This window comes from Pundamilia nyererei, unplaced genomic scaffold (genome assembly GCF_000239375.1).
Source record: "Pundamilia nyererei isolate P.nyererei 1_Seehausen unplaced genomic scaffold, PunNye1.0 scaffold00499, whole genome shotgun sequence".
In the NCBI taxonomy this organism is placed as follows: domain Eukaryota; kingdom Metazoa; phylum Chordata; class Actinopteri; order Cichliformes; family Cichlidae; genus Pundamilia; species Pundamilia nyererei.
In genome coordinates, this window is record NW_005187900.1 from 133,879 (window position 1) to 155,319 (window position 21,441).

General features: G+C 39.1%; 1 protein-coding gene across 4 annotated transcripts; it reads right to left on the bottom strand.

Moving 5' to 3' along the window:
• Window positions 1-2,504: 2,504 nt before the first annotated feature.
• Window positions 2,505-20,842, bottom strand: LOC102193461 (nectin-2-like). Of its 4 annotated transcripts, XM_013916179.1 has the most exons (9): window positions 20,654-20,842; window positions 20,470-20,552; window positions 14,882-15,223; window positions 14,467-14,769; window positions 13,419-13,512; window positions 9,442-9,596; window positions 8,832-8,931; window positions 8,527-8,623; window positions 7,895-8,238 (listed from the first exon to the last, which is right to left on the bottom strand). In XM_013916179.1, the coding sequence occupies exons 2-9, from the start codon at window positions 20,522-20,524 to the stop codon at window positions 8,227-8,229; spliced, it is 1,158 nt and encodes a 385-aa protein (XP_013771633.1). In that variant the 5' UTR covers window positions 20,525-20,552; window positions 20,654-20,842; the 3' UTR covers window positions 7,895-8,226. The 4 variants fall into 4 exon arrangements, with proteins under 4 accessions (XP_013771632.1, XP_013771633.1, XP_013771631.1 ...); XM_013916178.1 differs by lacking the exon at window positions 7,895-8,238 and adding an exon at window positions 2,505-2,678 and having other exon boundaries at window positions 20,470-20,842; XM_013916177.1 differs by having other exon boundaries at window positions 20,470-20,842.
• Between the last annotated feature and the right edge of the window lie 599 nt (window positions 20,843-21,441).

Consider the following 21,441-nt stretch of genomic DNA (forward strand, 5'->3'; position numbering starts at 1 on the left):
CACCTCATAACATTAATAACTTTTTTGCATTTGGTTTCAATCCGGTCAATATGCTCGAATCACCATTCATTTCCTGCACGATCTTCTTCTTCTTCTTCTACTATTTTAACGGCAGCTTGCATCCATAGATGTTGCATTACTGCTACCCCCTGGAGTTTACTTATATCACATCTAACTCTTTAAATCCTCTTAAATAATCCTGTATTTCTCAGAAACTGAAGAACCACTCCTTTCCCTTCTTGACATCCTAACCAATCAACCGCCTTTTCAAATTTGAATTCCCCCGTATTTCCCATTTCTACCCTCATCATTCTCCTATAGTTACCATATCTCCTGCACTTAATAAAAACATGTTCAACCGTTTCCATAACACCACACCAATTACATAACCCCTCAATTGTTTCCCCATCCTTAAACGACCATTCAGGCAACAATGCCCTGTTTTTATTCTACTCATATAACAATCTCCTCCTGCCTATTCATTCCTTTATTTCTTTTTACTTCTACTGTATTTTGTACCCAGTAAAATTGTCTCCCTCTAGTTTCATCATTCCATTTTCCATAACTTCTTACTTTCTTTCCAAACTATACACTTTCCTTCAGATTTAGATAATGGTATCTGAACATCTACGTCTACTCTTTTAATAACTTTAGCCATCTTATCCGCTCTTTCATTAACCATATCGCCTTTATAACTGGCATCAACGTTATTACTACACTTTTGCCCTGTTCACACACTCTGTGGTGAGCAAACGTAACTTCATACAGAATGTTGGCTTCTGTCACACACTCAAACGAGTCCTCGGAAATCTTCTTAATGTTCACTTCTGTGGGAGAAACTGAGAAAAGACAAAGAAACACACGTGTTAATCCTGAAGTTGGAAAATATTAAATCATATCACTATAATGTTTCAAATTTGCCTGAATCTTGTCAAAGCCACTGTTTTAGTTACTTTTCATTTAGTTTCAGGGAGCGATTCTTTCATATGCTTTCAAGGTTGTCACCAGATCACCCACAAACCTTTTCCTCATCTGCTATTCTCTGTGCACACCATGGATCTTATGACTGAGGGAGATGAATGAAGCCCAATGAAGTAATTTTGAAGCTTGATAAATTAATTTGAAACAGTCCTTACGTCTTGACGCGGTGTTTAGTCATGTTGGAAGTAGAAGGTCAAAAATGAATAAATAGATCCAGATTAGAAACATTCTAGTCTGCAAGATAGGCTGTGTTACTCAAATCATAGTTGAGTGGTGCTTCTATTTCACTACGTTTACCCTGGATTGTTGGATTACCTTGGACTGCATTCCTCTGAGAAATGACTGAATATCAAGAAATACTCTTACTGACACTTTAGCTCAGCTGAACAAAGCTTATCTGGGTTTTCTGGGTATGTTGACCTCAATGGGCATCGCTAATTCCACGCTGCTTTCAAGAATCCAAAAATAACTCCAACAGTAATGCTCTTTGCAGTTGAAACTGTTAAATTTATCTCATGTTTCTATTTAGTCGGTTTTGACAAAAAGGAGCTATTACAAGCACAATTCCCCAGACCACAAACAACTAAGTGTTTTGAACAACTTAATTCATGTATCAATATATAATGTATATATTGCACACAAGCATTGCAGATAATGTATTGTCACTTGTCAGCAAATGAAGGAGCACATCACCGCCTGGATTAAAGAGAAATAGTTTCATCCAGATTTTCTCCCTTACCAAATGTCTGTCATGCTAAACATGGAGGCTAAAACGAAAACTCTTCATTAAACATTTATTGCTAACTATTGCTGCTGATTTTAATCCTTAGTGTGTCCGTGTATCTTTTTCATATTTGATTTAATAATTAAAATAATAAAATATTTAAAATCGACAGACAAAAAAGAAGACAAATAATAAACTACATCATCAGCTGATACTCACAGTAGACCTGTATGGTGAAGGGCAGAGTTTCTTCTTTAGTCAGGGAGTCACCGCTGATGACACACTGGACCTGGTGACCGTTAATCTCTCTCGTAGGAACACCAAACTGACTGTGGTAGTTGTATCGTTGTCATACTGTGTGGAGTTTGTTGTCGTCCTCACTTTCCCTCCCAAAGCACCAGTGAGCCACCTCACCTCTGCAGGAGGCTTCGATCCAGCAGCCGTGCAGGTAGCAAATAAAACCTCTTCTGTGCCCAAAGTGGGAAGATTGTCCTTGATGTTTGTGAAAGGAAGCACTAGGAGAGGTACAGCACTAAAATAAATCAACATGCAAGAAGGATGGTGAAAGTAACTCTGTCTCACACACAAACATTTAGAATATTTTAAATAAAATAAAAATAAATAAATATACCAAGCAAGTTCAGAGGTATTTCAGTTTTCTGATTTCCACTGGGAAACAAGGTGAAGATGCACGTGTAGCTGCCTTCATCCTTCAGGGTAACATTGGATAACTGGAGAGTTCCATTTTTGTCATTAAAATTCCCGATATATTTAAATCGATCATCGCCTCCATTGACAAATTGTGGTTCCTCTCTGGGTAGGACAGTTAGGAAATTGTCATTGTGAGGTTTTTCTCTCGTCTTCCTCTGCCAGGAAATCTGTGTCAGGTCATCATTGGTATCAATGACATGACACGGTAAGATGGCCGTACCTCCTTGAAATGCTGTTACACTTCCACCGATCATCTGGAGAGCTGTAAAGAGCATGAAACACTATTACTATTAGCTGAGATATGGACGCAATATCGTGGTTCAGGGGGTTGGGAATCGCATCTGTAACCGGAAGGTCGCCGGTTCGATCCCTGGGCTCTCTGTCCTGGTCGTTGTGTCCCTGGGCAAGACACTTTACCCTACTTGCCTACTGGTGTTGGCCAGAGGGCCGATGGCGCGATATGGCAGCCTCGCTTCTGTCAGTCTGCCCCAGGGCAGCTGTGGCTACAATCGTAGCTGCCTCCACCAGTGTGTGAATGAATAGTGGTATTGTAAAGTGCTTTGGGTGCCTTGAAAAGCGCTATTTAAAGCCAATCCATTATTATTATTATTATAATAAATGATAAAATATGTCTTGAGTATAATGTATCATGTTATAATGTCTTTTTTTTTTATCATCATCATTAAGAAAAGGTCAGTGAAATTTGGTGATTTTTATCTTTCGTTTTGAGATATTTTTTTTGAAACATTTAAGTTCAAAACATTGTGTCAGATTTAAGCGTGCGAAAATGGCCTGAAAGTGTGTCAAGAGACCGTTTTTCAAAAATCTGTATCTTAAAGTGTTTGATGCAGTGTTGGGACTAACGCGTTATTAAGTAACGCGTTACAGTAACTACGTTATTATTGTGGTAACGAGCACGGTAACTAGTTATTATGCCAAAATCAGGAACGCGTTACTCGTTACTGGGATTTAAATAGGCTCGTTATTCGTTACTTAGTGTGGTGGCATCGCGGAGCTTCCACAGATTCAATAACATTAGCAAGTGGTGGAGGCCAGCAGGTGGATGAAGGAAAAGGGAGGCAAGAGGAGAGACCCGAAGCGGCCGCTGGTCCGAGTGTGTCAGGTGAACTGAACTTCAGGTAAGAAGTTATAACCTGCAGTCCATCTGGGTCAGATATGAACCAAGTTTAGGAGGAGTTTATTTTCGTTATGCTGACTTTTTCGTACTGCGTGCTAGCTAGCATGACGGAGTTTCTATACAGCTGGGTGGGTGCTATGATGTTACTGATGTTGAACTTTATTTTGTTCATAAGGTTAATTATTAGAGTTGCCAACCGTCCCGTAAAAAACGGAATTATCTCGTATTCAGAGAAATTATTACGCGTTTCGTATTGAGGTGAAAAGGAACAGTTTGTCCCGGACTTATGCTACAATGAAAAAGACACACAGCTGGAGTTATTCTGTGTCTTTGCTGCACAGCTGCCTCTTCTTCTCTCATTCTCTCCCCCTCCCTCTCCTGTTTCTACTTCAATCATGAAACTGATCAACGATCAGCTGATCGGCTTTTCTCTCTTGTTTGTTTATCGTCCACTTTGCGCCAGAAAGAAGAAACCAGCGGATGTCGCGCTAAACAACAGCAGCACGTTTAAGCTTGATCAGCTGTTGTTAGAATTTATTTAATATTAATTTCTACTATCAGCTGATGTTTGCTGGAGCCACAGCTGTAAAGCTGCTGGTCATGATATGATTTGGTTATGTGGTGAGAGGGAAACATGAAGATGAAACCAGGAGATGTCCTTACTGAATCATCAGAGCTGAACAGGTGATGGAGAAACAGGTTTACCTTTTAGGTGACATGAATGAGTTGAAGGGAAGTTATGAACTGTTTCTGAGAGATAAATAACACCAGGATCCTTTTCTAAGTAGCTGACAGCTGCTAACTGTGCAGGTGCGGATCTAGCAAAGTGTTGCCAGGGGTCCATGTAGGGCAGGGGTTTCAAACTCAAATACACAGTGGGCCAAAATTCAAAACTGGAACAAAGTCGCGGGCTAACGTTAATATTTATTGAAAAAAAAAATCTTCCTCCAGATATATGAATGAATCTTTTCTTATGGACTCAAACAAGTTTTGCTGAAAAACTGAATATGGAACAAGCAAAGCTTAATAATAAACAATATATATATATTAGCTGTATAATACCAGTAGGCCAGCTCTAATAGTAATTTGGTATGGCTTCGCGGGCCAAATGTAATTAGGCTGCGGGCCAAATTTGGCCCACGGGCCAGAGTTTGACACCTATGATGTAGGGCATTAAAAGGGAAAGGGGGGCACAAGGAAATACTTTCTTATTCTCATTTAAAATGTCTCACTTTTAAAAAAATAATTATCTGAGTCTTACAACAAATATTGATAGATTGATACATATATACCATCAAGACAGTGTACATCACAGTCACAACAGTGTTTATTTTCATTCAAAGGCTTTATGATTTTTCCTATAATGGTGGGCCGGTCTCTAGTCAAAATGCCCGGGACGATTTTTTTGTCCCAGTCCAGCTCTGTATGCAGCTCATCTGCAGTCTGGTGTTACCTACATCTTCCTATTCAGAAGGCAGAATTTCCGAGTTCTGAGTACAATCGAAAGCACCACGACTGCAGTTTTTGTGCTGGATGTAAAAAGCAGGCTAGGATAGAATCAGGTGTGGGATTTCTCTCGTGGAAATGTGCACATTATTTTTTCCTTTCTATTGGTAGGTGGCACAGTGCACTTGTGGCAAGTAAGCAAGCTAGAAGACTGACAATCTTGCTGGGTATCCAGTTACGGAAGCAACACATTAACAAGAAAATTCTGAGTAAAACCAAAGTTACTTTACCTAGTAACTAGTTACTCTGAAAGTAACGAGTAACTTGAAGTAACTGAGTTACTTTTGATAGAAGCAACTAGTAATGTAACTAAGTTTCTAATTTAAAGTAACTTACCCAACACTGTTGATATGTTTATGCAAATCAAAAAAAGGTTCTTCTAGAAATTTGTTGATTTGAGATGGAATGACCCAGAAGCAAAAATACACCTCTATTATCTTGGATGATTTCAAAGATACACTTAGTTCTAGGAGAACCAGTTCACTTAAAATGAAAAAGATTAAAATGTTGGTAACTGGCAAAGCAAAATCTCATGTATCTGCTAAAACTAAATTTGATTGATTGGCTATAAAATGTATAAAACGATTGAGCTTCACTAAAACAGCCTGTCTGTTGGGGTCAGAATTGCTTCTAGATTGTAGGGGATCAAATACCTTTCTCACTCAATAACATGCCAATCAATTTATAACTTTTATGTAATGTTTTTCTGGATTTTTGGATGGCATCAGTTTCTCTCCAATAAAATGAAACTACAATAAAAATTAGAGAGTACCCATTTCTTCGTAAATGAGGAAATTTAAGAATTCAACACGGATCAAATATTAATTACCCTCACCTGTAGATATAGTGTCTGTCTTATTAGAACCATACCAGAAACCGAACTAAACAGAAACTGTAACAAGCTGATAATAAACTATAACAAAGACATACAAAATAAATAAATAAATAAAAATCATCACCATCTCCTCATGTTGAAAATATATAAAGAGATTTGCCACAGTCTCGCGTGCAAATGGTATTCCTCGATCTACAGCTTTGCACTGACTGATTTTCCCAGAACACTCAGCATGAAACAGCAGTTTTTTCAAACCATTTATTAGGCTTAATGGGAAACTATGGAGTGTTTGTATTTAGTAAACCTCTGTTTTGTAGTAATATCTTATCAGGATTTCGATTATAAACGGCTTTTATATCTCATTTGAAATCATGTATGTCGATTCAAAGGACAATCTATGACCTTCCTTGATTGTCAGGATGCAGCGTTTTGGATTTCTAAAATGACCATAGTCTCGTTGAACTTAATTTACTAGAATATAGCTTTTTTCGCCACTGCGTAAACACCTTGATCTGCAGTTACATCATCACAAAAAGCAAGGACAGGCAGCATTTTCTACTTACCGTCAGCGTCGCTGGTCAGCAGAAGCGCAGATATCGGCACCAAACTACAGAGTATTACGTAAAATTTGCTTCGCATTAATTTATTGCAATCACAGCCCATGAAAACAGTCATTGCTTTTTTCCAGGAGAAACAGCCAGGATGACGTCAAGTTGTATTGAAACTAGTCTGTCTCTTTTTTTCTTTCTCTCTCGGAGCCTGGGAGCTTGAGGGTCCTGCACACTATCTTAGCTGTTCCTAGGACTGCACTCTTCCGGACAGAGAGCTCAAATGTTGATCCCGGGATCCGCTGGAGCCACTCGCCTAGCTTGGGAGTCACTGCACCTAGTGCTCCGATTACCACTGGGACCACCGTTGCCTTCATCCTCCACATCTTCTCGAGCTCTTCTCTGAGCCCTTGGTATTTTTCGAGCTTCTCGTGTTCCTTCTTCCTGATGTTGCTGTCATTTCAAACCGCTACAGATGTCACTACGGCCGTCTTCTTCTATTTGTCTACCACCACTATGTCCGATTGGTCAGCCACCACCATTTTGTCCGTCTGTATCCAGGTACTCGCCATAGGACGAGGGACATATCTATCTATCTATCTGTGTGTGTGTGTGTGTGTGTGTGTGTGTGTGTTCTGTGAAACAAACCAACATCTAAGTGCTTTCTATCTAATAATCACACTTTGATGAACACGTCAGTATCTAGTGGGGCGACCGTGGCTCAGGGGGTTGGGAAGCGTATCTGTAACCGGAAGGTCGCTGGTTCGATCCCTGGGCTCTCTGTCCTGGTCGTTGTGTCCTTGGGCAAGACACTTTGCCTCGCTTCTGTCAGTCTGCCCCAGGGCAGCTGTGGCTACAACCGTAGCTTGCCTCCACCAGTGTATGAATGCGAGAGTGAATGAATAGTGGCATTGTAAAGCGCTTTGGGTGCCTTGAAAAGCACTATATAAATCCAATCCATTATTATTATTGCCTAAGAATGATTTGGCAGACAGACTAGAGCAACCAGGGTTCGAACCTCCAACCTTCCAATTTGTAGATGATTTGTCACAACCAAACCCAAATAACACTTACACAACTAACTAACTATGCAACCAATAGCTAAATAAATAATAATAATACAACAAACAGACAAAAAAACAGCAGTGGTAGACAGCATCTTTCAGTCAACTGGGGTTTTTTTTGGTCTTAAATTGAAAAATTACATTCAAAAGCATTTAAGTTTACTTCAAATGTCTTAAACAGGACACTAGAACCAGAAAAAAAACACAAAACAAAAAAGGTCAAAGGTAAATCAAATTTTCAACTTTTAGACTGCCTATGAAAAACAAAATCTTATAGTCTGAGTGAATTTTAATGCTGTTCATACAAATCCCCCAGGTCAGCAAATAGTATCTGAAAATATTGATTTGTAGGCCTAATTAATGTCCAAATTATATTTTCAGCCGATATATATTTGTAAAATACTTTATTATATTTCCATCAACAAGCAGGCATCAGTGGGGATTACTCTAAATTTAATGTGTGGCAACAGTAAAAACAAAAGAAGGGGAAAAAAGAAAAGGTAGAAAGAAAGGTAAATAAAATAGAGGCAGGCATGTGAATGGATACCAGGAACTTCCACCTGTGTTTCATCTAAGTGAAACACAGGTGGAAGTGTTTCCACTTCCACCTGTGTGGAAGTGGAAAGACTAGTGGAGCCCTCAGCTGAAAGACTGAGGGCTCCACTATCAGCTGAAAGATTAGTGGAGCCCTCAGTCCAGATGTTTTTCTTCTTTTGCTGTCAGACAGAGTCCTAAGGTGGATAATTCAGAATATTTGTTAATTTTCAACTGGAGATTTTAGAAAAAAACATTTAAACTTCTATAATATTAAACACAATCATAATAAGCTACTAATGTTACTGCTGTTACTATTTGGGTCTTTTACTAGAGATTAAATAAAATAATTTCTTCATAACTAAACTATAAATACACCCCCAGTAACTGCATATCAGAGAGTTTTACACTAGTGCCAACATATTTCAAGACACATATTAACAGTGAGGGAAAAACTCACATTTCAACAAATTAACTGGACTAACCTCTCTCTGCAGTTTTTGGTGATCTTGTCCATGATCATCACCTGGACTACTGGGAGATCGTGGGTCACTGTGTTCATCGCCATGCACGGGGAAAAACCTAATACCACAGGAAAAAATGACATCGTTTGTCGTATAGAGTTGGAAAATTTTGGGGTCAATTTTGAAATAAAATCAATCAATTTTAAATTCAAGTGGAGACTTTTAGATTTTATTCAGGAGTTTCAACAATATGAAATATTGAAATACTATAATAGCTACTTATCATGCTACATCCTGTATGCTTGTATGATTATTGTTCTACGCACCTTTGAAAATATCCAGATTTGAAAAACCACCAGGCTGCAGCCCCAATGACATTCAGGAGAAGAAAAATAGCAAATGAGGCCCAAGCAGCCGAGCATGTTCCTGCAAAGACACAGGGAGTGAGAATATGAAATGATCTATTGTTCTCTCTCACTTACCTGGCATTTAGTTTTATATTTCACATTAAGATGAATCTGACGGTATTCAAACACCATGCAACATCTGTACCAAAAACATTCAAAAATGTCCCTGTACTGACAAGTTCTGATGCACAAAAGTAAATGAAACAAACTTGATATGATCATGAAAAGAATCACAAGATAGGACATGGTCTGAGCTTCCATTGGTGGAACTGAATTGAATATGATCCTATACTGCACTGGGTAAGGCATCCATTATTCAATAACTTGTCTGTTTTGTGCTGACTTTAGGGTAAGGCAACCACTTCTCTAAACTAGCTGCTTACCAAAGAAATCTGTCTAGATGTTCAAGTTTCCTTTGACAGGAATGGACAAAAAAGAAAACAGAATAACAACACACAAAAGCTCAGAAATCACACAAAAAAAATTCAGATTTGGACAAACTGCACAGCTAAATCCAAGCTGACCTCACCTGATGCCACATGCACATAGAGCTGACCATGTTTAGTTCCATATGCATTAGATGCTTCACACTGATAGAGGCCATTTAGATCAGAGGTCAGACTCAGCAGTTGTAGCTTTGCACCATCTACTTTGACAGCAGACTGCAGGAAAGACTGGGCAGATCTGGAAAAACATGAATGCATTTACCAGGAATTCCTCACATGTAATGTATAAGTAGTGAACTGGAGAGAGAGAAGCCAAGCACTGCTGAGTCACACTGGTGAATATGCATAATGAAATATTTAGTGTAAAAAGACTGTTTTGCAATGTGAAAAAAAATGTTTATGTCATTTGTAATGTCTGGACTTTAGCGTTGTTGTTTTGAAAGAACAGATTGCAGATACAAGTGGAGGGAATTAAGGGTGGCTGGCCTCTCCCTTAGATACGGTAAGGACATCAGCTATTTGGTAGAGGTTCAGAGTAGTGCTGCTACTCTGCTACACATCAAAAGGTGCCAGTTGAGGTGATTCAGGCATCTGACAAGGATGCCTCCAGGGCAAAGTGTTCCGGCTATGTCCCACTGGAAGGAGGCAAAATGTGGAACACGCTGGGGCGATAATATCTCTCAGCTGGTCGGGAACGCCTTGGCATTCTCCTTGACAAGCTAGAGGGAGGTTGCTGTGGTAAGGCAGGCTCAGCTTCTCTGTTTAGGCGGATGCCCCAGCAACACAGCCCCAGATAGGTGGAAGAAAATGGATGGATGTATGTTTCTTTTTCATGAATCAGCATTTCATTTAACTATGTCCTTATGTTCAATATGAACTGTGCACACATCATGGAAATAACCTACCCTGAAAAACAGGCAAGTCTGTATCACACCTGACCAAATAGTTATATATTTAGTGCCCACTGTTTTATACCCATAAATAAGTCCAATTTGATCATGTCTGAGTGAACGTGTTACCCTCATAGTTGAACGAGACATGACCGATTGGTTTTGATTTGAGAGTAATTAAATGAAACCATCTTTCAAAACTCTTTTTAGCTTTTGTCTGCTGAGCTAAACCAGCTTACACAACCCTCCAGGGTTCCTGGAGCACCAGGACAGCACAGGTACGAAGTACTGCCCAAAGGGGTAATCCACAAACCAAGTTCAATGCAGTCAGGCTTTCTGTTTATTAGCTGGTTTAACAAAACCTAAAACCCATGTTAGAGATGAAGGTTACCATAATAGTGTTCATCTACTTTCTCTGTCTGCTGGGCTTTATGCTTCAGACTTCATGTGTCCTCACATAAATTTGGTCATGTGACTCTTTTTCAACAGGAAATGATTCCCTACGCCACCTACTCCAATCAGCTGTTATCAGTTAATAATGAAAAATCTCAAAAGAACATAAAATACAACACTAAAAGTAAGACAATGTTATGAGTTTGACATAAGTCGCCACAGTGATTTACCCAAAAAGAAATACAGTTTCATGAAGTAGTTTACATTTTACACACAATTAACCTTCACTTGTGGCCCGTTTGTACCTAATTGTGTACAGGAAATCTACATATATATCTATATATACACACACACAAATAGGGCCAATGGGGTGGTCGTGGCTCAAGAGTTGTCAGTTCATCTTGTAATCAGAAGGTTGCCAGTTCGAGCCCCGTCTTGGACAGTCTCGGTCGTTGTGTCCTTGGGCAAGACACTTCACCCGTTGCCTACTGGTGGTGGTCAGAGGGCCCGGTGGCGCCAGTGTCCGGCAGCCTCGCCTCTGTCAGTGCGCCCCAGGGTGGCTGTGGCTACAATGTAGCTTGCCATCACCAGTGTGTGAATGTGTGTGTGAATGGGTGGATGACTGAATGTAGTGTAAAACGCTTTGTGGTCCTTAGGGACTAAGTAAAGTGCTATACAAATACAGGCCATTTACAAATGAGAAATGAATCATGAATTTTGGTCTTAAAATCACGATAGGGAAACTCCTGAACAAAATGCACTTGAAGTAAAAAGGCAAAAACAACTAGAGTAAAACCTCAGGGGTGTTTCAAGCTTGACTAAATCTGTTCAGTGAAGCTAAAAAACATTACAGCAAGCATTACTGTCAGAGCCAGTAATGACTCTGACAGCCTGCAGTAATGACAGTTTTTGCCATAGGGAATACAGTAAAATGTGAAACTGCTCACAGTAACTGCTAAAAACTAAACAGCTTAAATAAATACCTTAAATGTTTGTTTTGTTGATTGTTATCTGAAGAACCAACCATGACTTATTATAGCATCTACTTGAGCTGAACGTCCATCCATAATCCCTCAATAGAATAGAAAAGCTGTTTATTGTCAGTGTACATATGTATATAAATTGTGGTTGCACCAGGCCAAATATAAATAGTAATTCAGCAGGAATAATCAACAGATAAGAGAGAATATATACAAAAAAGAGGTATACAATACAAAGGCACATACTATGTGGGGGATAGTGTTTGTTTACAGTCTAAATAGCCCTGGGGAAGAAGCTGTTTGTGAGTCTGGATGTTTGGAACCTGATTAACCTGAGGCGCCGTCCAGAGCGCCTGTGATGGACTTTGTTCTCCTGAGACAGGAGGATCTGGCAAAGGCCTCCATGGGTGGCAGAGGGCAGCCAATGATTTTTCAGGTAGTGTTAATTCCCCCTTGTGCAGCCTACCACCCAGCCACTAGGAGAGCACGCTCTCCACTGAGGAGAAATAGAAGACCAGCTTTAGCTACTGGTTGAAAGTTATTCTTCCTCAGGATATGGAACAAGTGCAGCTACTGCTTGACCTTCTTTACCAGGGCAATGCTGTTGTGGGTCCAGGTTGGCAGAGATGTGGGTGCCCAGAAACCTGAAGTTGGAGACAAACTTGGATGGGGGCTGTCTGACTGATTGGGGCCAGGTGGTGATGGAACCTATGATCCAGGACCAGTTGGGAGGGGCATCTGAAGGTGATGATGAGATTATGGTGTTGAACGCTAGAGCATACTCACATAGCTCTTCCTGTTCTCTAGATGGCTTCGCGTTCTGTGAAGGGTGATGGTAAATTTGTGCTGTAAACTGTAATTTGGTGGTGGAGACAGGGAGGAAGGAGGTTTGTGATGTTTGTGATGTGCTGAGACACTATCCACAAGAAACACTTCATGACCACAAGACATGAGGAGTATGATTCTGCAGTCACTGAGGCTGTCTATTCCAGTCCTTTGGGGGATGGGAATGATGGTGGGGGCTTTCAGACAGATGGAGCCAGTGCCGTGATATGTTCACAAAGTTATAAGTTAAATTGACACTGGTTGGCTGTATTGCACACACCAATGAGAATTCACATCCACTCAAGTCAAGAAAACTCCCAAACTGTCATATCCAGGTCACATTTATCTAATTTCACTAAAATTTGATGAGTAATTCTTGTGAACATAGAAAAGTGCCCATAAAATGAGAGTTATGACCTTGACCCCAGTTTGAGTGAAGACCCATTATGTGATAATTTTGTGAATATTTCACTAAAATATGAGCAATATTCTAGGAGTAGAGACTGTTGTGAATTGTGGAAGGACAAACACATGGCAGATGCCTCGTCATAGCATAACTTTCCATGTTAATGTATTTTTAACTACAGCTAAGGAGGAATATCTGGAAGACAAAAAGAACAAAACCTCAAAAACTTAGTAAAACATCTAAAAACAATAATACCCCAAACTTCTCTACTTGTAGATGTATATATTTACCTTAAATTATTTTATTTTTTTCAGAACCTACAGTTTAACCACAGTCTGTTCCTAAAGCGTGCATGTTCAGGAAACACCCATCAGCTAAAGTTTAAATGTTGCCTTCTTTAATTTTCCAAAATTCACTCCCAACAACTTTATTATGTGTTATACTGTATATCACTAAATACAATACATCTTTTTGTTCCTCAGGGCTTTTTAAAAACAGGTTGCACAAGACAAACAAAGAGAAGCAAATTAAAGTTTCAGCTTAAATCATTATTCAAACTACTTTACCTGCTCCAGGTAAAGTTTGCGCTTGGGTTGGCTTCTGTCACACACTCAAATGAGTTCTCAGAAATTGCTCTAATGTTCACTTCTGTGGGAGGGACTGCATAAACAGAAAGAGAACAGTGTTAATTCTGAAATGAGGAAATACTAATGGTGTCAAAGTAATATTTCACATTTGCCGGAATCCTATCATGTAACACAAAACCATAAATTCTGGTTTCTTTTATTTAGTTTGAAGGAGTGATCCTATGCTACACATTGAAGGTTGCCAAGGGCTCACTTACAATCACCTTGTCTGAAAAAAGGATATTAAATTTTTTTTTTTTTATGGAAAGTTTTGAGGATATTAAATTTTGTGTTCTTCTCAGGGACTTCCACCAGATACATAACACCGGACAAAACCAGAGGAACCTGTGTTCAGTTTCAAAACAAGCCTCTATTAGTTTTGCTTCATCCTCATTCCTCATGTGTATCTTATGACTGTGGAGATCAGTGAAAATAATGGACTGATTGTCAGGCTTCACAAACAAGTTTGAGGCAGACTTTGTCACATGGTGTTTTGTCATGCTGGAAGTAGTAGACCAGAAACAAACAAAATAGGCATGGCTAAAAACAGACATCGTCAGCAGCTTTACTTTACAGGATAGTGGTGTGCCCCCAAAATCATAAATGGTACCTCTGCTTTAAAACAACTGGATCGCTGAGCCATTTTCTGACTTTAGCTGCTGTAAGTTAATTCTGACCTGAACATATACATGCAACTGAAAAATTATTAAATGATGAATATTGGTAAGTTGATACCTGCGCTCATGTGAACAAAACTCATTTGAGGCAGCTGAAATATCTAGACAGTACAAATTGACTGGTAAAGAGTATTTGATACTGCCTTACGGGGCTTTTCCTGATTCAGTTCAACTTCTTTTTTTCAGTTCAATCTATGGCTGTTTATATCTGTATATCATTTTAATATACATTTTTATGGTCAAATAAAAAAATCTTTATTAAAAATGACACAAAAGACAAATAATAAACTCTATTAACAGCTGATACTCACAGTAGATCTGTATGCTGAAGGGCAGGGTTTCTTCTTTAGACATGGCGTCACTGCTGATGACACACTGGACCTGGTGACCGTTAATCTCACTCGTAGGAACACCAAACAGAGAGCTGACTGTGGTAGTTGTATCGTTGTCATACTGTGTGGAGTTTGTTGTCGTCCTCACTTTCTCTCCCAAAGCATCAGTGAGCCACCTCACCTCTGCAGGAGGCTTCGATCCAGCAGCCGTGCAGGTAGCAAATAAAACCTCTTCTGTGCCCAAAGTGGGAAGATTGTCCTTGATGTTTGTGAAAGGAGGCACTAGGAGAGGTACAGCACAGAAGTAGGTCAACATGCAAGAAGAATGGTAAAAGTAACTCTGTCTCTGCCTCACATACAAACGCCCAGAATTTTGGGAATATTTTGTACATACCAATCACTATTAGAAGTATCTCAGTCTTCTGATTTCCACTGGGAAACAAGGTGAAGATGCACGTGTATCTGCCTTCATCCTTCAGGGCAACATTGGATAACTGGAGAGTTCCATTTTTGTTGTTAAAATTCCCGATATATTTAAATCGATCATCACCTCCATTGACAAACTGCACTCCCTCTCTGGGTAGGATAGTTAGGAAATTGTCATTGTGAGGTTTTTCTCTTGTCCTCCTCTGCCAGGTAATCTGTGTCAGGTCATCATTGGTACCAGTGACATGGCACGGCAGGATAGCAGTACCTCCTTGAACCACTTTCACATTTCCACCAATCACCTGAAGAGCTGGAAAGTGAAATACTATTAAAGATCAGGCCAAATAAAAGTAGAAAGGAAAAAAAGAGTCTCTAAGAAGACTAAACCAAACTTTTCTTTCTTTGTGTGTGCTTGATTTCTTCGCTAAATCTTGAACTTATGTTTGGTAGTTCTTTTCAGACAAATACAGCGTTTTCCTCCCATAATAAAAATTCTGCCTTCAACTAAAGGATAAATCCCTAGGATAGTGATAATGTTCTTACTATATTTATCATAGCATGTATATATGCCTGTATGTAGCCTTCCTGCTCCCTAACCAATAGGTCGACCTGAACAAAACTTTGCACAAACACTGTGACACGGCCAGAATTTATTACCATCTATATGTTAAAAAGTCATTAAATCATTTGTTTTTCCATAAAGATTGTTTATTTCATAATTATTGTAACATTTCATGTTATGTTCTCTGTGTGCATCTTCTTCATGTGTCACATCCAATGTATGTTAGTCATCTGTAACTTAACAGTGACAAAAATTGGTATACTTGATGGAATTATGTTCGAATCACCACTGATTACAGAGTAATGACAAATGAACTGCAGGCATGACAAAACCTCTCTGCAGGTTTGGTTTTTCTAATGTTTTTAACCATTTTCTTAGGTGTTTAATCTACTCAAGAGTAATATTACTTTTGTTTATTAAATGATCAAAATAACAAGAACATACACTGAAATCTGTCAAGTAAGGTAACAACTCATGTCCTTAACAACATGTGAAACACTCAAGGTTGCATGCTCTAGTGGCCTGGGAAAATGACTTTGAAAACATACCCCACCTTAAATCTCCATGACAGAGGAATGTGAAAACAATAATCTGCAGCTTGATTCCCATGCTTTTAGTTTGAAGTCATAAGCAAATACATGTGCTCAAAACAATGTAAAACCAGATCCTGGTTGCAGTTTGGATGGATAATCAAAAAGCTAAACAATTTAAAGTCTTTCAGTTAGTTACATAAAAACTCTGCCCTGTTGTATAGAAATTAAGGAACATGTGACCAGTCGAATGAAGGATTCATATCTTGGGGTCACTGCTTGAATTCATCTTTCATTTATTCTTTTCATGATAAAATTTTATATACAGTGAACTTCAGTGAACAAGGCTCCTCAAAAACTCTCCTCACCACGAGAGTTACTGTTGAACTGTACACTCATTAACAAAGAGCTACAATCCACAAGTAAAACAAAACAAAACAAAACAACAATGTAAAAATACAAGTACAAGTTAGAATGTGTAAAATCTCACTACTAGATGTCAGTAGGTTTCTTTCATTCATGAATAGGTTTTATTGAATAGGTTACTTACTTCAACTTATCAGCTTTGGATCGCGTTCAGAGTGTACAGAATACTGTAGCAAGACTTTACCTGGCACTAATAAGACGTCACATACTACTCCAGTTAATACTCCAGGCTTCTCTTCAGTGGTTGCCAGTCCAGTTTAGGTTTTATTTAAAAAAACAAACACAAAAAAAACTTCCGTGCTCTACACAGTGAAGCTCCCCAATATATCTCTGACCTGTTAAAATCTCATGCTTTAGACCTCAGATTTTCAGGTTAGAGGTTACTGTTGGTCCCACGTACTGGGTTCGTGTGGGGATTAGGCTTTTCAGGCAGTGGCACGAGGGTTGTGTAATTCTCTTCTGTTTTCTTTATCCTGTACAAACTCCACTGAGTCTTTTAAAAAGCAGCTGAAGACATTTCTATGCAAACAAGCTTTTAATTTATTTTTTCATTGTTTCATATTATTATTTATATATATTTCTGCTTTTATTGTGAAGTGCTTATGATTTTTATCTGTGAAAAGTGCTATATAAATAAATTCTATTTACTTACTTCCTATAAAGGGGGATGTGTTAGTTTGAAAGAAGCAATATGGATTTAATTGTGGTGTAACAGAAACAAAGATCACTAGGAGAGAAATAAGGAGAAACTGGGAGAGTAAAAGATGAGTTTAGTTTCAGCTGAAAAATGGCAACAAGCTCTTGTGTTGGTTTGTGATTGTAATGAGTGAAGCTGCTGAAATAAACAACAGAGGCTATGAGTTGAGGCTTAAGCTTTCTCTGGGTGGAAGCTACAGCCAGCACAAGTGAAACCTCTGAAGTGGATATAATATTGCTGGACAAAAGTAACATTTCTGTTATTTTTTTGGTGCTTGTTTTTCTGTTTTGTTTTGTTACTTTGTACGTGCTGTACAAAGTAACAAAACTTGTTCAACTTGTGTTGTTTTTTAAATGTGCTTATAAATACATTGATTGATTGATCGATCGATTTGTCGAGAATGTAGCCTAATTTGTGATCAAGCTCTAATCTTCTGAAAATAAGTAATTGTGACAATATCCAGAATAAATAAGCAGGTTTATGTTTTCATCTGTTAAAGCCCAGACAGTAGAGGAGGCTTTAGGTGAGAAGAAGGGGATGATGCTGGTCATGTCTCTCCTTTGACTTCTCACTCCTTTGGTAATTTGTGACATTATGAAATATCAGATGAAATATTGTGTATTTTCTTAGGCATATTGGAACAGTTAGCTATGGAATACTACACACGTACAGTTTATGAGCTAGAAGAGGACTCTGTTGAGAATTTTACGTTAACTATGAAGGATGTTTTACAAGGCATGACGTGTATGATATTATAATGACTGGGCTTTTGAGCTGAGCACACCTAAAAGTTTAAACCTAGAACCTAGAATTAAACCTCACAGGGCGCACATGTCAGGCACAAACACAGGTGAGCAAATCCATTGGTTAACCATTAGAAAGTCTACAAGTCGTCCAACCAAGAGGTCTCTTAAGACACAAAAGACAAGACATACAATAAACCTGCTGACCAGAACCTTTCCAAATATGGATAATATTTTCCCCCACCCAAACTCCAAATGTACACAGATGAGTGCCCTTTTGTATCAAAGACAGGACTGCTGCTTAATTACACTGTTAAAACTGCAGCTTATAATAAGCTAAAGTGTTACCTTCAGCTGGGTGCACAGTTAAAATACTCCAAATGTGAACAGACACTCAGGGGTTTCGGTGATTTCCTCACCTCGGTGTACTAATGTCCAAACTGTTCAAACTGTCTGTAAGGACAGTCATCAGTTCTGGGCGTCTGATTGTATTTTACATGTTTTTACACTTAGTCTAAGCTGATAAGGGGATCAGGCAAACACAGAAAAATCGGATGAAGCACAAATGAAGCTCCTTAAACGGATGCTCTTTTGTTGTGTTTATTTTGTTTGTTTATTTGTTTTTGTTTGGGTTTTTTTGTTTGTTTAAAATGCTTTTGTGCCATTGTGGTAACTGGTGATATCGGCTGATCACTCATTCAAATTCTTGTAGTGTTGATTTTTTTTTTTACTATTTTTTACTGATTTAACACAGATTTTCTAAGGGAAAATAACGGCAGTTATGGTGTTTTACGTGTTGTGGTGTTGTGGTGCCTACCCTTGGCAACAGGCTGTGCCGCTCCCAGCACTCCCTAACAGGGACGTGCAGAGGGGGGGGCTAGAGGGGCTTGAGCACCCGCCCCTTTCCTGATGAGTGCCCAAAGTGCCCTTTTGTTGAGGCAACTTTTAAATTTTTTTTATTTATTTATTTATTTTTTTTATGTGTGTGTGCGTGCGGAGTCCTCTCTGTGCCCCTCAACAATAATATTTAACTATTAATCATAGTTTTGCTAAATAAAAGGATCTGGCTTGCATCAGTCACATGATCCCATTTAACCAACGATCGCCCTCGACGGCAGAACGCGCTGGTTACGAGCCGGGAACGAGCTCACAAAGAGCACGCGCATTTTTTGCGGTCCGGAGCTGTAGGAGAAACACAAGTTAACTCAGAGACACAGACTGATGCGACAAAACCAGTAAGTAGGTGTACAGCGTACACTGTAGTGTGTAGCACACAGGAGTATTAGCTTATTACGTACACGTTGGTAAGCTGTCTTGTTGCAACTGACTAACTGAAACAAACGAGCGTGCGACAGCGTGACAAACATTACCTGTCCTTTTATTAACTGCACAAGTAGTGCTGGTCATAGCTGCTGGCTACCTGTGTAAGGCTGTCATGGGTCTGTAGCTTTGTCACCGTTTTAGGGAACATATTTAGTTTTAAAGTAAGTTTCTGGGCATTTCCTGCCTTTCTGGAGGGATTATATTTCACTAAAAACGATCTAATATGCATGTCCACATAATAATTATTATAATTATAATATATTAAAAAACACACGCTGTATTTTAAAGAACATACATTAAGAAGCAGATTATATTAGATTTATATTTTAAATAAGACAAAAGTTGGATTTTACAGCAGTAAAATGATTGTATCTCTACAGTTTAAAAATGTAATAAGCTTTGCCCCTGCACAGAGTGGATAGTGAAACAAATGGAATCATCATAATGACATTATTTCATATTTATTACTTCCCCCTCCTCATTGCTTTATTATTGTAGCTCTAGTAATAAATAATAATGTAAGGATTCTGGATCAGCACCATGATGCCCATAGTATATACAGTATTCTGAAGAAGGTCTAAAATGTCACTGTGTGTGTGTGCATGTGTGTGTTTTATTTAGCTGGATTTAAAAAAATATTACTCATGATATAACATTGTGCAGACATGGCTGGTAAGGACATGAGGAGGAAGCAGTAGGAGCTGTATGAGGCTACTAAAGGCAGTGCTATAACATTTTTCTGTCATCATTTTATTATAGATTAAGTGCAAGAGTTGTTAGGTGTGGATAATTAGATTATAGTTTATTGCAATAGCAAGTTGTGCCTTGTTCTCACATAGCAAGTGGAGAGTGATATATGAAAAGATGGGAAGGAAGGAAGAAGAGAAGCAAAGAGTGATTCACAGGCAGAGCCGAGTTTATGTCACAGTTTTTTGTTGCCTTATGGTTCCAAGCGCTGTCACCAATCTTTGCATTTTGTTATTATCTCATGACACTTGTTTAATCAGCTACCATCTCTCCTGTGGACTTTTTAATGTCTACAGTCTCAGATCAACACAGCCCTGCCCTTCCCATATTAGATTCTTGATGAATGTGTGTTGTTGTTATTCAGCCTGGTTCAATGTGCCCCTTTTTAACTTTGAGCACCCGCCCCTTTAAACCTCTCTGCACGTCCCTGCTCCCTAACCCCAAAACGTTGATCAAAGCCTGCTCAGAACTGCCTTCCACAAAAGCAGAAGTAATTAAAATAATAGCAATAAAAGATATCATACGTACCTTCTACTACATATGTGCACTGAAGCACCACCATCGGGAGCAGCAGACTGCTCATGGAGTCGCAATAACTTCCATCCACTGATCTTGATAGAGTTAAAATGATATTCACATAAACCAACTTCACGGAGAAACAAATCATTAGGCAAAGATTTTCTGTTGCAGCGAAGTGGCATTAGGAAGGTACCTTAGTTAGTACCTACAACCAGTAGCGGTTTTTGATACGGGCGACGGGCGGTTGCCAGGGGCGGCATCGTGGGCATCGGCAATAAAAAAAAAATGCTCGTACTCATTCTGCCCCTACGTCAGGCCATCGCATAGTGGGAATGGTACAGGCACCGATCGGTTTTCTATCGCCCATTTGCTGGGAGTAAGGGCGCCCTCCGTTTGCGAGGTGCGCCTGCTGCTTACACAGGGAGGAGAGGGCGGGGCGGCGGGGGATCCTCTGGCTGGCTGGAGCAAAATAAAAGAAAGTAAAAACAAACCAACAAACACGAAATTCTACGCGCGAAAAGTGAGCGCGAGAGCCCTCGGTGCGCCTGCTCGCTGCTGAAGTCAAAGTAAACTTTATTGTAATCTCCGCTACATAAGTACAGTATAGAGAGACGAGCCGACGAGGCTCCGGTTACAGCAGTGCAAGTAAACAACAATAAATATGAGAAGAGTAACAAAATAAATATACACTTTAGGACTCGGGGTAAAGGGATCAATAACAATTTAAAATTTATAATTTACAGTTTGATGATTTAAAGATGATTTTTCGTTTTTATGGGCCATGACCTTTTGTTTGTTTGTTTGTTTTGTAACAGTATAAGCAATTAAAGGCGGTGGATTGGCTAATTGGTCATGATCGACTCTGGGCTGGACCAATTACAGCCGATGAGGTTGAACTTTAAAGTTCTGTATTGAGGTGAAAAGGAACGCGATTTGTCCCGTACTTCAGCTAGAATGAAAAAAAAAGACACAAAGCTGGAG